Source organism: Pseudophryne corroboree, chromosome 7 (genome assembly GCF_028390025.1).
Source record: "Pseudophryne corroboree isolate aPseCor3 chromosome 7, aPseCor3.hap2, whole genome shotgun sequence".
Lineage (NCBI taxonomy): Eukaryota > Metazoa > Chordata > Amphibia > Anura > Myobatrachidae > Pseudophryne > Pseudophryne corroboree.
The window spans coordinates 179,010,303-179,025,401 of NC_086450.1; the positions used below are offsets into that span (position 1 = coordinate 179,010,303).

The 15,099-nt window shown below is 45.7% G+C and overlaps 1 protein-coding gene across 3 annotated transcripts in view; it reads left to right on the forward strand.

The window, feature by feature from the left end:
* The window catches only part of ANKZF1 (ankyrin repeat and zinc finger peptidyl tRNA hydrolase 1), a 167,817-nt gene that overhangs the window by 40,135 nt on the left and 112,583 nt on the right, over positions 1 to 15,099 (forward strand). For all 3 annotated transcript variants that reach the window (XM_063933829.1, XM_063933830.1, XM_063933831.1), the window contains exons 4-7: positions 4,416 to 4,518; positions 6,127 to 6,311; positions 6,512 to 6,627; positions 6,932 to 7,085. In XM_063933829.1, the coding sequence (XP_063789899.1) occupies positions 4,416 to 4,518; positions 6,127 to 6,311; positions 6,512 to 6,627; positions 6,932 to 7,085 (558 nt within the window). The remainder of the gene's footprint in view (positions 1 to 4,415; positions 4,519 to 6,126; positions 6,312 to 6,511; positions 6,628 to 6,931; positions 7,086 to 15,099) is intronic.

The following is a 15,099-nucleotide window of genomic DNA, read 5'->3' on the forward strand; positions in this document are numbered from 1 at the left end:
TGTGCAGTGCTGGAGTAGTTTGGTCAGAATCCCTGATTGAAAATATTGATACCCTAGATAGGGACAATGTTTTACTGTCGTTAGAACAAATAAAGGATGCATTTATCTATATGCGTGATGCACAGAGGGATATTTGCACACTGGCATCTCGGGTGAGTGCTATGTCCATTTCAGCCAGAAGAGCCTTATGGACACGACAGTGGACAGGCGATGCGGATTCAAAACGTCACATGGAGGTTTTGCCGTATAAAGGGGAGGAGTTATTTGGAGTTGGTCTATCAGACTTGGTGGCCACGGCTACTGCCGGGAAATCCACTTTTTTACCTCAAGTCACTCCCCAACAGAGAAAGGCACCGACCTTTCAACCGCAGCCTTTTCGCTCCTACAAAAATAAGAGAGCAAAGGGCTTGTCGTACCTGCCACGAGGCAGAGGAAGAGGGAAGAGACACCAACAGGCAGCTCCTTCCCAGGAACAGAAGCCCTCCCCGGCTCCTGCAAAAACCTCAGCATGACGCTGGGGCCTCTCAAGCGGACTCGGGGACAGTGGGGGGCCGTCTCAAAAATTACAGCGCGCAGTGGGCTCACTCGCAGGTAGACCCCTGGATCCTGCAGATAATATCTCAGGGGTACAGGTTGGAATTAGAGACGGATCCTCCTCATCGTTTCCTGAAGTCTGCCTTACCAACCGTCTCTTCCGAAAGGGAGAGGGTGTTGGAAGCCATTCACAAGCTGTACGCTCAGCAGGTGATAGTCAAAGTACCCCTATTACAACAAGGAAAGGGGTATTATTCCACTCTATTTGTGGTACCGAAGCCGGATGGCTCGGTAAGGCCTATTCTAAATCTGAAGTCCTTGAACCTCTACATAAAAAAGTTCAAGTTCAAGATGGAGTCACTCAGAGCAGTGATAGCGAACCTGGAAGAAGGGGACTTTATGGTATCCTTGGACATCAAGGATGCGTATCTACACGTTCCGATTTACCCCGCACACCAGGGGTACCTCAGGTTCATTGTTCAAAACTGTCACTATCAGTTTCAGACGCTGCCGTTCGGATTGTCCACGGCGCCTCGGGTCTTTACCAAGGTAATGGCCGAGATGATGATTCTTCTTCGAAGAAAAGGCGTATTAGTTATCCCATACTTGGACGATCTCCTAATAAGGGCAAGGTCCAGAGAACAGCTGGAGACAGCTTTAGCACTATCTCAAGAGGTGCTAAGACAACACGGGTGGATTCTGAATATTCCAAAATCCCATTTAATCCCGACAACTCGTCTGCTGTTCCTAGGAATGATTCTGGACACGGTTCAGAAAAAGGTTTTCCTTCCAGAGGAAAAAGCCAAGGAGTTATCCGATCTGGTCAGGAACCTCCTAAAACCAGGAAAAGTGTCAGTACATCAATGCACAAGAGTCCTGGGAAAAATGGTGGCTTCTTACGAAGCAATTCCATTCGGCAGATTCCATGCAAGAATATTCCAAAGGGATCTGTTGGACAAATGGTCAGGGTCGCATCTGCAGATGCACCTGCGAATAACCCTGTCACCAAAGACAAGGGTGTCACTTCTGTGGTGGTTGCAGAAGGCTCACCTATTAGAAGGCCGCAGATTCGGCATTCAGGATTGGATCCTGGTGACCACGGACGCCAGCCTGAGAGGCTGGGGAGCAGTCACACAAGGAAGAAACTTCCAGGGAGTATGGACGAGTCTGGAAAAGTCTCTTCACATAAACATTCTGGAACTAAGAGCAATCTACAATGCTCTAAGCCAGGCGGAACTTCTCCTGCAAGGAAAGCCGGTGTTGATTCAGTCGGACAACATCACGGCGGTCGCCCATGTAAACAGGCAGGGCGGCACAAGAAGCAGGAGTGCAATGGCAGAAGCTGCCAAGATTCTTCGCTGGGCGGAGAATCACGTGATAGCACTGTCAGCAGTGTTCATCCCGGGCGTGGACAACTGGGAAGCAGACTTCCTCAGCAGACACGATCTTCATCCGGGAGAGTGGGGTCTACATCCAGAAGTCTTCAACATGTTAATAGACCGTTGGGAAAGACCAATTGTAGACATGATGGCGTCTCGCCTCAACAAGAAACTGGACAAATATTGCGCCAGGTCAAGAGATCCACAGGCAATAGCTGTGGACGCACTGGTAACTCCTTGGGTGTACCAGTCAGTGTATGTGTTTCCTCCTCTGCCGCTCATACCAAAGGTATTGAAGATCATACGGCAAAGAAGAGTAAGAACAATACTAGTGGTTCCGGATTGGCCGAGAAGGACTTGGTATCCGGAACTTCAAGAGATGCTCACGGACGAACCGTGGCCTCTACCTCTGAGAAGGGACCTGCTACAGCAGGGTCCCTGTCTTTTCAAGACTTACCGCGGCTGCGTTTGACGGCATGGCGGTTGAACGCCAGATCCTAAAAGGGAAAGGCATTCCAGAAGAAGTCATTCCTACCTTGATTAAGGCACGGAAGGAAGTCACCGTGAAACATTATCACCGCATTTGGCGAAAATATGTAGCGTGGTGCGAGGATCGGAGGGTTCCGACGGAGGAATTCCAACTGGGTCGTTTCCTACATTTCCTGCAATCAGGATTATCTATGGGTCTCAAATTGGGATCCATTAAGGTTCAAATTTCGGCCCTGTCAATATTCTTCCAAAAAGAATTGGCCTCTGTCCCTGAGGTCCAGACTTTTGTCAAGGGAGTACTGCATATACAGCCTCCTGTGGTGCCTCCGGTGGCACCGTGGGATCTAAATGTAGTTTTAGATTTCCTCAAATCCCATTGGTTTGAACCATTGAAAAAGGTGGATTTGAAATATCTCACATTGAAAGTGACTATGTTACTAGCCCTGGCCTCTGCCAGGAGAGTATCTGAATTGGCGGCTTTATCTTATAAAAGTCCTTATCTAATCTTCCATTCGGATAGGGCAGAACTGCGGACTCGTCCGCATTTTCTCCCTAAAGTGGTATCAGCATTTCATCTGAACCAACCTATTGTGGTGCCTGCGGCCACTAGCGACTTGGAGGACTCCAAGTTGTTGGACGTTGTCAGAGCCTTAAAAATATACATTGCAAGGACGGCTGGAGTCAGAAAATCTGACTCGCTGTTTATATTGTATGCACCCAACAAGTTGGGCGCACCTGCTTCTAAGCAGTCGATTGCTCGTTGGATTTGTAACACAATTCAACTTGCACATTCTGTGGCAGGCCTGCCACAGCCTAAAACTGTAAAAGCCCACTCCACAAGGAAGGTGGGCTCATCTTGGGCGGCTGCCCGAGGGGTCTCGGCATTACAACTCTGCCGAGCAGCTACGTGGTCGGGGGAGAACACGTTTGTAAAATTTTACAAATTTGATACCCTGGCAAAGGAGGACCTGGAGTTCTCTCATTCGGTGCTGCAGAGTCATCCGCACTCTCCCGCCCGTTTGGGAGCTTTGGTATAATCCCCATGGTCCTTTCAGGAACCCCAGCATCCACTTAGGACGATAGAGAAAATAAGAATTTACTTACCGATAATTCTATTTCTCGGAGTCCGTAGTGGATGCTGGGCGCCCATCCCAAGTGCGGATTGTCTGCAATACTTGTACATAGTTATTGTTAACTAATTCGGGTTATTGTTAAGGAGCCATCTTTAAGAGGCCCTTTCTGTTGTCATACTGTTAACTGGGTTTAGATCACAAGTTGTACGGTGTGATTGGTGTGGCTGGTATGAGTCTTACCCGGGATTCAAAATGCCTCCCTTATTGTGTATGCTCGTCCGGGCACAGTACCTAACTGGAGTCTGGAGGAGGGTCATAGGGGGAGGAGCCAGTGCACACCACCTGACCTAGTAAAGCTTTACTTTTTTGTGCCCTGTCTCCTGCGGAGCCGCTATTCCCCATGGTCCTTTCAGGAACCCCAGCATCCACTACGGACTCCGAGAAATAGAATTATCGGTAAGTAAATTCTTATTTTTTCTGTTCCTGTAGATAAAGGAAATGTTGAAAGGAAGGCATTTTGATGACATCAGGAGTAATACGCCAGCAGCTCTGAAGGCCATTCCATAAAATCCAGTTCCAAACTTGTTTTGAAGGGTGGACTAAGTTTTGGCATCAGTGCATAGCTTCCAAATGGAGTACTTTGTAGGTAACCACAGTGATGTTCAGCAGTATAGCACCGTGATGAGTTTGCAAACTTAATTTTCAGACCTCGTATAGTGTAAATGATAAGAGATGACCAACCTGTCGTTCGGGACCCCAAATATTGCACATAATCTATTCTTGAAAATACACAATGTATTCTAAGGAGTATTGCTCCTTCTGGGGTCTAAGAATCTTGGGTCACTGACACTTAGGGGTCCCAGCTAACACAATATATGGCATCTTTATTACATATTTCTTTGTAGATAGAGCCATAATCTCTCTATTTTCTGCATTAAAGAAAGAACACTACACTCTGGACTGGCATCAGTTTAACTTGAAACGTAAAATTAAAGGAGCAGGAATACTAAGTGAGGATGACTTCCAGGACCGGACTCGGGCAGGTGAGAAGAGGGAGAGAATTGGATAAGACATGGGCAGGTATGAGGACAGGGGTGTAATGGACCAGACATGAGAGGCACTACACTGGCAGCTGAGAGGAGGAGGAGTAAAGCTGGGTACACACTAGGTGATATCTTGAACCATTTGCAGATTTCCAACGTATCTGCACGACAAATCGTTCAAATTGTCCAGTGTGTATGACTGCACTCTTGCGGTGTCTTTTGTCAAGTTAGTCATGCATGCTGCTCAGTCTGACTGTCGTTTGTGACGCCATGCATAGTAATGAAGGACGGAATGACAGATCATTCATTACATTGTTCAGTATGTACGCAACGGCCGATGTATCTTTACATCTGCCGTCATGTTCCCTGGGTACACACATCGTGTAAGGTGTACACCGCATAAGAGACAAGACGGCAAGTGTGTTGTCCCCAGATAGTGGCTGCTGACACTGAGATTAATACCATACGGCTCAACATTTTGAAGGCTAAAGAAACATTTAAAAAAGGGTAGTCATGATTGCTCTCGGCTTATCGGATTCTAAATCTGTTAAATTTGGAAAAGTCTTTGTTGCATTATATGAAACACAGTTGTAATAAATTGAGTGCATTCAAAGAAGGGAGAGGTTACCATTGGCATACCCCAGGGATCTGTAGCTGGACCGCTGGGTTTTAATATCTTTATTGAGGGCATTGCATAAAGTATGCCTTTTTACAGATGACACCAATGTATGCAACAGGTTAGACACTTCTTGAGGGGGGTAACAAATAATTGATGAGCTAGGTAAACTAGTGCTACCTTAGTGGTAAGCAGTGGTGCCATACCGTGTCTCGGAAGACTGCCCCGCTAGCTGCATGCAACAGGACAAATTGCAAGTGAATCGTTGATCCCCTCTGAAACTGAGGCAGGGCAGAAAGATCTCACACAGCTCCAATAACTACCAGTTGCTGAGTCCTGGAAGCAGGGACTGAGGCGCAAGTAGTCAAAGTGCTGCCTCTTGTGTGCGGGCGGGCGGCTGACTGTCCGTACACATACCGACATGCCAATACAGATGGGTCCATGTTTATCTTGGCCTTTAATAGGATTAACTGAGACTGTGCAGTCGGACTTAATCCCCTGCTGTAATGACTTAATCCCCTGCTGTATTGTTCTCTGTATTGTATTGCATCTGAGAACAATAAATTAAGGGTTTATCTAAATAAACCATGGTGTGCCTAGGCGCAGCAAAGAAGCCAAGATAACCGTGGATCTATCGGTATATCTAACGATATATTGGCCGTCGGCTGTGCAGCAGGGCCAACGCGATAGGTCTGTGAACAACTTAGTTCACAGATCTATTGCTCGTACACACTGCCCGACTGACCCGCGATATATCGGCCAGTGTGTACGCATCTTTTCTCCAAGGCACTAAAAGAAAAACTGGAGGGTGGGACGGGTTAGAGGGGGTGGTGTTTTATTTCAGTTTTTAGGGCCTTCACTTCTGCCTGGCCCTTCAACCCACAGTCAAATGACGCAGTGTCCCCATATGGATTCTAAGGAAGGGATTTTACGGTGAGTACAAAAATCCAATTATTTCCTAACTGTACAAGGATTTTTTGTATCTCTACCAGGGGATGTTTCCAGCATCTCTGGATCTGACTCTGAGAGCTCTGATGGGGACTCGGGGACCTCTTATGAACCCGGAATCGATTCAGCCGCTCTGCTCGGTCAACCCAGCCGCTCACAGAAAGTCATGTTTAAGAACAGTGAAGGCCAGCTGCTTGTTGTCTACCGCTGTGTGTTGGGGGCGGCAAAGGTAAGTGCATTGTGGTAGCCCACATAAAACATTGTAGTATTGAATTGTAAAGCTACACTGCAAACTATGTAATTGAACCTTGTACACTTCCTGTACTTTACATGAATGCATCAAATATGTAGGATTTAATGCAGTTATTTCATTCTAGAACCTAATAAACAGACACAAGGCATAATATAAAGATTGTGTGTGTTTTGCAGGATGGAGTCCTGAATCCAGAGATGTTGCTGAATTGTGTAAGCATGATGCAGGAGCATGCAGTGATGGTGATTCTCATGGCTGGTGGTGGACATTTTGCTGGAGCGGTGTATAAGGGGTAAATCAAGTCAAAACCTTAAGTCATCTGTCTGATGTCTCAGATGTTGGGCAGATGTATTAACCTGGAGAAAGCATAAGGAGGTGATAAAGCAGTGATAAGTGCAAGGTGATAAATGCACCAACCAATCGGCTCCAATATGCAAATTGACAGTTAGGAGCTGACTGGCTGGTGCGTTTGTCACCTTGCTCTTATCACTGGTTTTTCACTTCCTTATGCCTTCTCCAGGGAAATGCATCTGTTTAATGTTCTGTATGTCCACAACTCGTCACTGCCCCATTTTACCTTCTCTTCCAATTCACAGAAAGGAGGTGCTAAAGCACAAAACTTTCCATCGGTACACCGTACGAGCCAAGAGAGGGACTTCTCAAGCAGTGCATGATGCCCAGAACCGCAGTCACATGGCCAAGTCTGCTGGAGCTGCTCTCAGAAGATATAACCAAGCTGCTCTGAGGACGGTGAGACAAGTGCACCATACAGTGGTGCTTGAAAGTTTGTGAGCCCGTCAGAATTTTCTATATTTCTGCTGAAATTTGGCCTAAAACTACATCGCACAAGTCCTACAAGTAGATAAAGAGAACCAAATCAAACAAATGACACAAAAACATGTGCTTTTTTTCTTTTTTCTTTTATTTTGAGGGAAAATTATCCAGTATCATATTTGTGAGTGGCAAAAGTATGTCAAACTTTTGTTTTCAGTTTCTGGTACAACCCCCTTTGCAGCAATAACTGCATGTGAATGTTTCCGGCAATTGTTAATTAGTACTTAACGTTGGCCTGGAGGAATTTTACCCTACACCTCCGTACAAAACAACATCAACTCTGTTATATTGGTGGGTTTGCTCACATGAACATTTTTTTTTTTTTTTTTTCATTGTGTAATTTTTATTGTAGATTTAAAGAGTTATACCCAGACATTAAACAGGCATATGAATTGTAAGGCAAACATGAGGAATAATACAGGAGGGCATAAACCGTGTACAAATGACAAAATAAAGATCAGCCGCCAAGCCATCGGATACGAGAAAATTAAAAATAGCAGGATATATTAAAAACAATGACATACGGAATACCCCACATCAAACACTGATAACTTAGTCACCACCTGGATACCCTATAATAACCCCATCCCTAACTACACTACACCTAAATGCCAAGCATCCCTCCACCTCCCCAACCCCATAACACAGGATAAGTATACTGTATAATTGACAGGGGCAGCTAAAATAAATGGCCGTAAACTAAGTGGAGCAGGTTACACCCGCAGAATAGTTAAGTAGTATGCAAATATTGCGATAGCTGAGCTTAAAGACAGAATATAAATAATAATGGCTGTGGAACTAAAACAAGCGACCACAGACCAAATATGGCAAGCTTCTCCCACAAAATGGTAAAAAGTGCACACGTTCGTAGATACAAGGAGCCGGGAAAACAGACCTAATACTGATGTGACACTGAATAATTGGCCATACACCAGTTAGAACAGGATTCTCTCGGAAAGTAAGTGTTGCAGACAAATATTTAGCTATAATGAGCACGAGACTAGCCGAACAAAACTGTAGCTACAGGATACGCAGACGATATACTGTAAATGACAGGGGCAATTAAATAAGAGGCGATAAACTAAATAGAGCAGGTTATACCCATAGAATAGTAAAGTATTATGCAAATATCAAGATAACGGAGTATAAAGAACAGACATAATATAAATAGAAGTGGCTGTGGCATTAAAATAAATGACCACAAACTAAATATGGCAAGCTGCTCCTGTAAAATAGTGAAAAATGTACGTAGGTTTAGATACACTGAGCCGGAAAACAGACTTGAATCTATATAAGTGACAATAACACTAAATAAATGGCCTTAAACATTAGAGCAGAATTCTCCTGGAAAATAATTGGTTGTATGCAAATAATTATCTAGCATGAGCGCAAGAATAGCAGTATAGCACAACTGGATTTTTGAAAGGATGGACAAACAATATGAAATGATGCAGTAGCTAACGAAAATCAGTATACAGAACAGAGCACAGTAAGAGTCTCAGAAACCAGTGAAATTGTTTCCAGTCCCAAGGTGAGCAAAATCAGTCCGGAGAATGAGTCCTCTTTAGAACAAGTAATCCAGCCTAATGAGTCTTTCGAGAGTTGGCAGAAGGATAAACTGGGTCATCAGCCATCACACACAGCTTTTGTTAAAATAAACCTATAGGTACAAGTAGCAGCAGAAGAAAACCGGATTAGGGGCAAAAACCTCCATCCATGGGTTACACAAGGCCACGTCTCCAAATAAATATTATAGTGAAAAGCCATTCCCTTTCGTGGACTGTCGGCAAACTGGAGGATGTTACGTCGCCATTCTCTCTCTTCATCGGATAGATGACTCTGTGTAAGACTGCAGATTGAATCTTCATGGGGGGATCGTGGAATCACCACTAAAGAAACATAGGCCACTAAAGGATCCACACGCGCCATCACCAGCCGTAGTTCACGGTGAATATGCGTAAAGTCATCTTTCAGCTCCTCCAGTCTATTAGTAATGAATCGCTCAAAAGAAGCTACTGCGGTAAGCATCTGCTGTAGTCTAAGAGCAAGTGGTGCACATAAAGTCTCACTAAAGGGCCCTGAGAGTGGCTGCACTGAATCAGGATAAAAGAACGTACTGTAGAAGCAAAGCCATCCAGCTCACCAGCTATAGAGTTGTAGTAGAATTCACACATCATGACAAAGCTGGTGACGGGTCACAGAAATCCACAGGATACCGCCACCAAAACCTCTGCAGAGCACACCGGATACAGCAGAAGGCAGAAGTGAGGACAGAGCTGCAGCAGGAGCAACAGCTCCGCAGAGAGCAGTGTCTGCCTCAGGATCCAGTCACAGACTTCACCAACTGGTAAGTTAGGACTCCTGACACCGAGGATCCCCAAATTCACACTAGAGGAGCAGAGGAGGGTACTGCACTCTTACAGACCTTTTCAGCCACAGACCACCAGGGAAACAGGAGATAGAGCAAGAGCTCTGGCAGGAAGCTGCCTACACCATGCTGTGTCAAGCCGCGCCGCTCCTCCCACAACATTTTAATTGGATTAAGGTCAGCACTTTGAGTTGTCCATTCTCAAACTTCAAATTTATTCTTCTGTAACCATTCTTTAGACAAATGACTCTTTAGACAAATGACTTGTGTGCTTTAGGGCTTTGTCTTGCTGCATGACCCATGTTCTCAAGAGATGCAGCTCATCGACAGATGTTCTGACGTTCCTTTAGAATCTTCTGGTATAATTCAGAATTTATTGTCCCATCAATGATGGCAAGTCATCCTGGACCAGATGCAGCAAGACAGACCCAAACAATGATACCACCGCCATGTTTCACAGATGTTATGAGGTTTTTATGCTGGAATGCTGTGTTCTCCTTTCTCCAAACATAATGGTTCACATTTAATTCTCATTTAATTTAGCTCTATTTTGGAATCATCTGTCCACAAAGCATTGTTCTAATAGCCTTCTGCCTTGTCCAGCTGATCTTTAGCAAACTGCTGACGGGCAGCCATGTTCTTTTTGGAGAGTAGCAGCTTTCTCTTTGCAATCTTTACCATTGTTGTTCAGTGTCCATCTGAAGGTGAACTCATGAACATTAATGAACATTAACATTAGCTAATGTGAGAAAGGCCTTCCGTTTCTTAGAGGTTACCTTGGGTTCCTTTGTGACCTTGCAAACTATTAGACACCTTGCCCTTATCGTGATCTTTGTTTGTTAACCACTCTTGGAAAGGGTAATAATGGTTTGGAATTTCCTCCATATGTACACACTCTGTCTGACTTTTGACTGGTGGAGTCCAAACTCTTTTTAGAGATGATTTCTCTTACATCCTAGAGGATATTGGGAATCCATTTAGTACCATGGGGTATAGACTGGTCCACTAGGAGCCTTGGGCTCTTTAAGAATTTGATGGTGTGCGCTGGCTCCTCCCTCTATGCCCCACCTACCAGATTCAGTTTAGAAAATGTGCCCGGAAGAGCCGGTCACGTCGCATGGAATCTCCTGAAGAGTTTTCTGCATTTATTTTCTCTATTTTCAGGCAGGACTGGATGGCACCAGCCTGCCTGCTTCGTGGGACTTAGGGGGGAAACGGCCCAACCTCTTAAAGGGTTAATGGTCCCATTCCCCGCTGACAGGACACTAGCTCCTGAGGGAACTATTTGCACGCCCCACCACGACAAGTGTACGTTCCCGCAGCACGCCACCACCCCTAACAGCCATAAGATAGAGCGGTGAGTACTAAGCCGGCGTCCCAGTTAGCGGGTCGCCAGCCATTATGGCAGCATGACGGTACAGAGACGCACGGCTTTTACAGGGGCGGCGGAGTTTCAGGACTCGGTACACAGTGCGGATGCACCGCTTCAGAGGGAGCGAACTGATGTGTACACGGTACCCAGACTGGCATCATAGACGTTGAAGGTGACTGACTCCATTTTAAGCATAAAAACTGCCTCAGCCAGTATAAAAAAAAAAGCAGGAAGATGGCGCGCCATTGTACAGGCGGACTTCACTATGAGCAGAGCCAGCAGCTCACCAGCACCATTTTCCCTCTGCAGTGGACACAGACGTTGACTGACAGGGACGCACAGCTTCTCCGGAGAGACTCCAGATTACATCAGCGGTACCAGGGGGTCATAGCGGGGGGGAGCGTTTACTAGTGTACCAAGTCCCCAATCTGGGTACTTTGTCTGCGACCCAGCTAAGCTTGGCATTAGCAGTAAGGACGCCGTGTGCTGGCTCCAGGCTATCTCTGCGTCTCTCTTGAAGAGCTCTTTGTGGGTTAATTGTGCTTTTAACCTGTTCCTGCGTGAGTGCTGTCTCTGTCATAGTATGTCAGACAAAGAGTATGTTTCTTGTAAGGCAAAGTGTTCCTCTTCTCCAGAGGGTTCACTACAGTGTACTCAATGCAGTGCACCCTCCCAGGGTAGCGGGGCATAATCGGCTTGGCTGGATTCCATTAGGGGAATGATCTCCAATATTTCCACTAAATTGCCCTGCACTGAGAAAGAGACGCAATACTTAAGACAATCGATGACTGAGTTTATGAACAGAGAATCCGTACCCAAACCAGCTTCTCAGTCCCCTGCCATTTGTCCGCAAAAGTGTCCTTTGGCCCATATCCTGCAGTCTGACTCTGATGAGAGTTCAGACATGGAGGAGGGGGAGGTAGATGCAGCAGTGGGGGAGGCTACTGTTACAGGGAATAGAGGCTCTCATAGAAGCTATTAGAGAGGTTTTGCATATCCCTGATAAGGTAACAGAGGAGACTTTTTTTTAATGTAAAAAAGAAATCCTCAGCCACTTTTCCTGTGTCAAAGGAACTAAATAACCTGTTTGAAGAACCGTGGGTTAATCCTGATAAGAAATTTCAAATCCCTAAAAGGTTGATATCATCTTTTTTCCTTTTTCCTCCTGAGGATAGGAAAAAATGGGAAAATCCACTGATAGTGGATGCATCAGTATCCATGCTGTCACGGAAAATTGTATTGCCTGTCCCGGGTTCAGCCTCCCTAAAAGACACGGCTGATCGTAGAACTGAGAATACACTTAAATCTTTGTTTACAGCTGCCGGAGTGGCACAGAGACCCACTATAACATGTAGGTGGGTTACGAAGGCCATCGCAAAATGGATGGGAAACCTAATTGAGGGGTTAGGTACCTTGCCTAAGGGGGAGATTATTTTACTTGTGCAACATATACAGGACTCTGCAAATTTTATGGTGGAAGCCATAAAAGAAATAGGCTTGGACTGCCAACGTGAACTCCAGGAAAGGCTTGGAAGGCCTACCCTTCACAGGAGAGGCCTTATTTGGAGTTGAACTAGACAAATGGATCTCCAAAGCTACTGCAGGCAAGTCTTCCTTCTGCAGCTCCCCCAGCCAGGAAGGCCTACTCAGGACCTAATGTACAGTCCTTTCGGACTGCCAAGTTCAAGGGCAAAACCAGAGGTTCTTCTACAGCCACCAGAGGGGCTAGAAGTAAACCACGAAAACCAGCAACTGCAGGAACAGAGTTCAGGCTCTGCTTTCTCAAAGCCTTCAGCATGACGGAAGCCCGATTTGAAATTTTTCAGTCACATCTGGACAACATCATGCCAGGATCCCTGGGTCATAGATCTTATTTCCCAGGGCTACAGACTGGAGTTTCAGGAGCTCCCACCTCACAGATTCTTCAAATCGGGCTTACCAGTTTCACAGGAAGCAAGTATAACCTAACAGGATGCCATTCAGAAACTGGTATAGACTCTGGTCATTGGTCCAGTTCCACCTCACCTGCAAAATGGGATATTTATTCCAACCTGGCTGTAGTACCGAAACCGGACGGTTCGGTAAGGCCGATTTTGAACCTCAATTCGTTGAACCCGTACTTACGATTGTTCAAATTCAAGATGGAGTCTCTGAGAGCAATGATCTCGGGTCTGGAGGAGGGGGAATTTCTAGTGTCTCTGGATATCAAGGATGCGTACCTTCACATTCCGATCTGGTTGCCTCATCAGGCTTATCTACGGTTTTACACTGCAGGACTGTCACTACCAGTTCCAGGCCCTGCCATTTGGTCTCTCCACGGCACCGAGTGTGTTCACCAAGGTGATGGCAGAGATGATGTTTCTACTCTGTAAACGGGGAATGAACATAATTCCATACCTGGATGATCTTCTGATAAAGGCGCCGTCCAGGGATCGGTTGATGGACAGTATTCGCCTCTCTACTCCTGGATCACGGGTGGATTCTGAACTTACCAAAATCTCACCTGGAACCAACGCAGAGACTTTCTTTTTTGGGATTGAAACTGGACACGAATCTGAGTGTTCCTTCCCGTGGAGAAGGCTATGGAAATCCAGTCGATTGTTCGGCTGTTCTGAAGCAACCCGGATCTCTCTGCATCTGTGAGAATGTATGATAGAGTGACCTGGGCGCCCCCTTTCAGTGGCTGGGTGCAGAAGTAATTACTGATGATTCACTTTTTTAACCAGTATAATCAGTAAATATCTCAAAATGAATGTCATCCAATTATATAAAAAAATTACAATAAATTTAATACAATGAGATAAAACAAACATGCATAAAATATTTCTAAGGACAAATGTCCCAAACTCAGAATGAAATCGTACCCATAGGGTAGCAAAGGAGCCGCAGATGGTATATACGGCAGGGTGGTCCAGACTTCACCCTGCTCTGGCTCCTAAGCTTACCAGTGGAAGTCTATCCGCAAATGTCCTGGATCCGGAAGTGTGGATGTCCAATAGCCAAACGTGTAGATGTCAAATATCCAACGCGTTTCGAGGTGTATAACCTCTTCCTCAGGGCTTGATCAAGCCCTGAGGAAGAGGTTATACACCTCGAAATGCGTTGGATATTTGACATCTACACGTTTGGCTATTGGACAGCCACACTTCCGGATCCAGGACATTTGCGGATAGACTTCCACTGGTAAGCTTAGGAGCCAGAGCAGGGTGAAGTCTGGACCACCCTGCCGTATATACCATCTGCGGCTCCTTTGCTACCCTATGGGTACGATTTCATTCTGAGTTTGGGACATTTGTCCTTAGAAATATTTTATGCATGTTTGTTTTATCTCATTGTATTAAATTTATTGTAATTTTTTTTATATAATTGGATGACATTTATTTTGAGATATTTACTGATTATACTGGTTAAAAAAGTGAATCATCAGTAATTACTTCTGCACCCAGCCACTGAAAGGGGGCGCCCAGGTCACTCTATCATACATTCTCATATCTGTTTCATTTGGGCGTAAGGGAAACCCCTCAGTGTGTCCAAGGCAGCACCAAAAAACTTTCAGCGCCCAACGAGTTACTCCAAATTCCTCTCTGCATCTGTGCATTCGCCTTCCAACTAGATCTATTAGACAAATGGTCCGGATCACATCTTCACATGCACCGGAGGATCCATCTGTCGCCAAGAGCTAGGATCTCCCTTCTGTGGTGCCTACAGAATTCTCACCTCATCGAGGGTCGGCGGTTTGGGATTCAGAATTGGATTCTGCGAACCACGGATGCAAGCCTCAGAGGTTGGGGAGCAGTCACGCAGGGGGTGCAGTTTCAAGGAAAATGGTCAAGCCAGGAAGTCGTCCTTCTTCCAATAAACACCCTGGAACTCGGTGCTATCTACAACGCCCTTCTGCAGGCCTCATCCCTACTTTGGAATCAGGCCATTCAAGTCCATTCAGGCAATGTAAAGGCGGTAACGTACATAAACCGACCGGGCGGAAACGAAAAGCAGAGCAGCAATGTCAGAGGTGTCTAAAAATCTCCTCTGTGCGAAAAAACGCCATGGCCTTGTCGGCGGTCTTCATTCCGGGAGTAGACAACTGGGAAGCAGACTTCCTCAGCAGACACGACCTGCACCCGGGAAAATGTGGCCTTCACCCGGAAGTGTTCAGGTGCTTGACACATCAGTGGAGATATCCACAAATC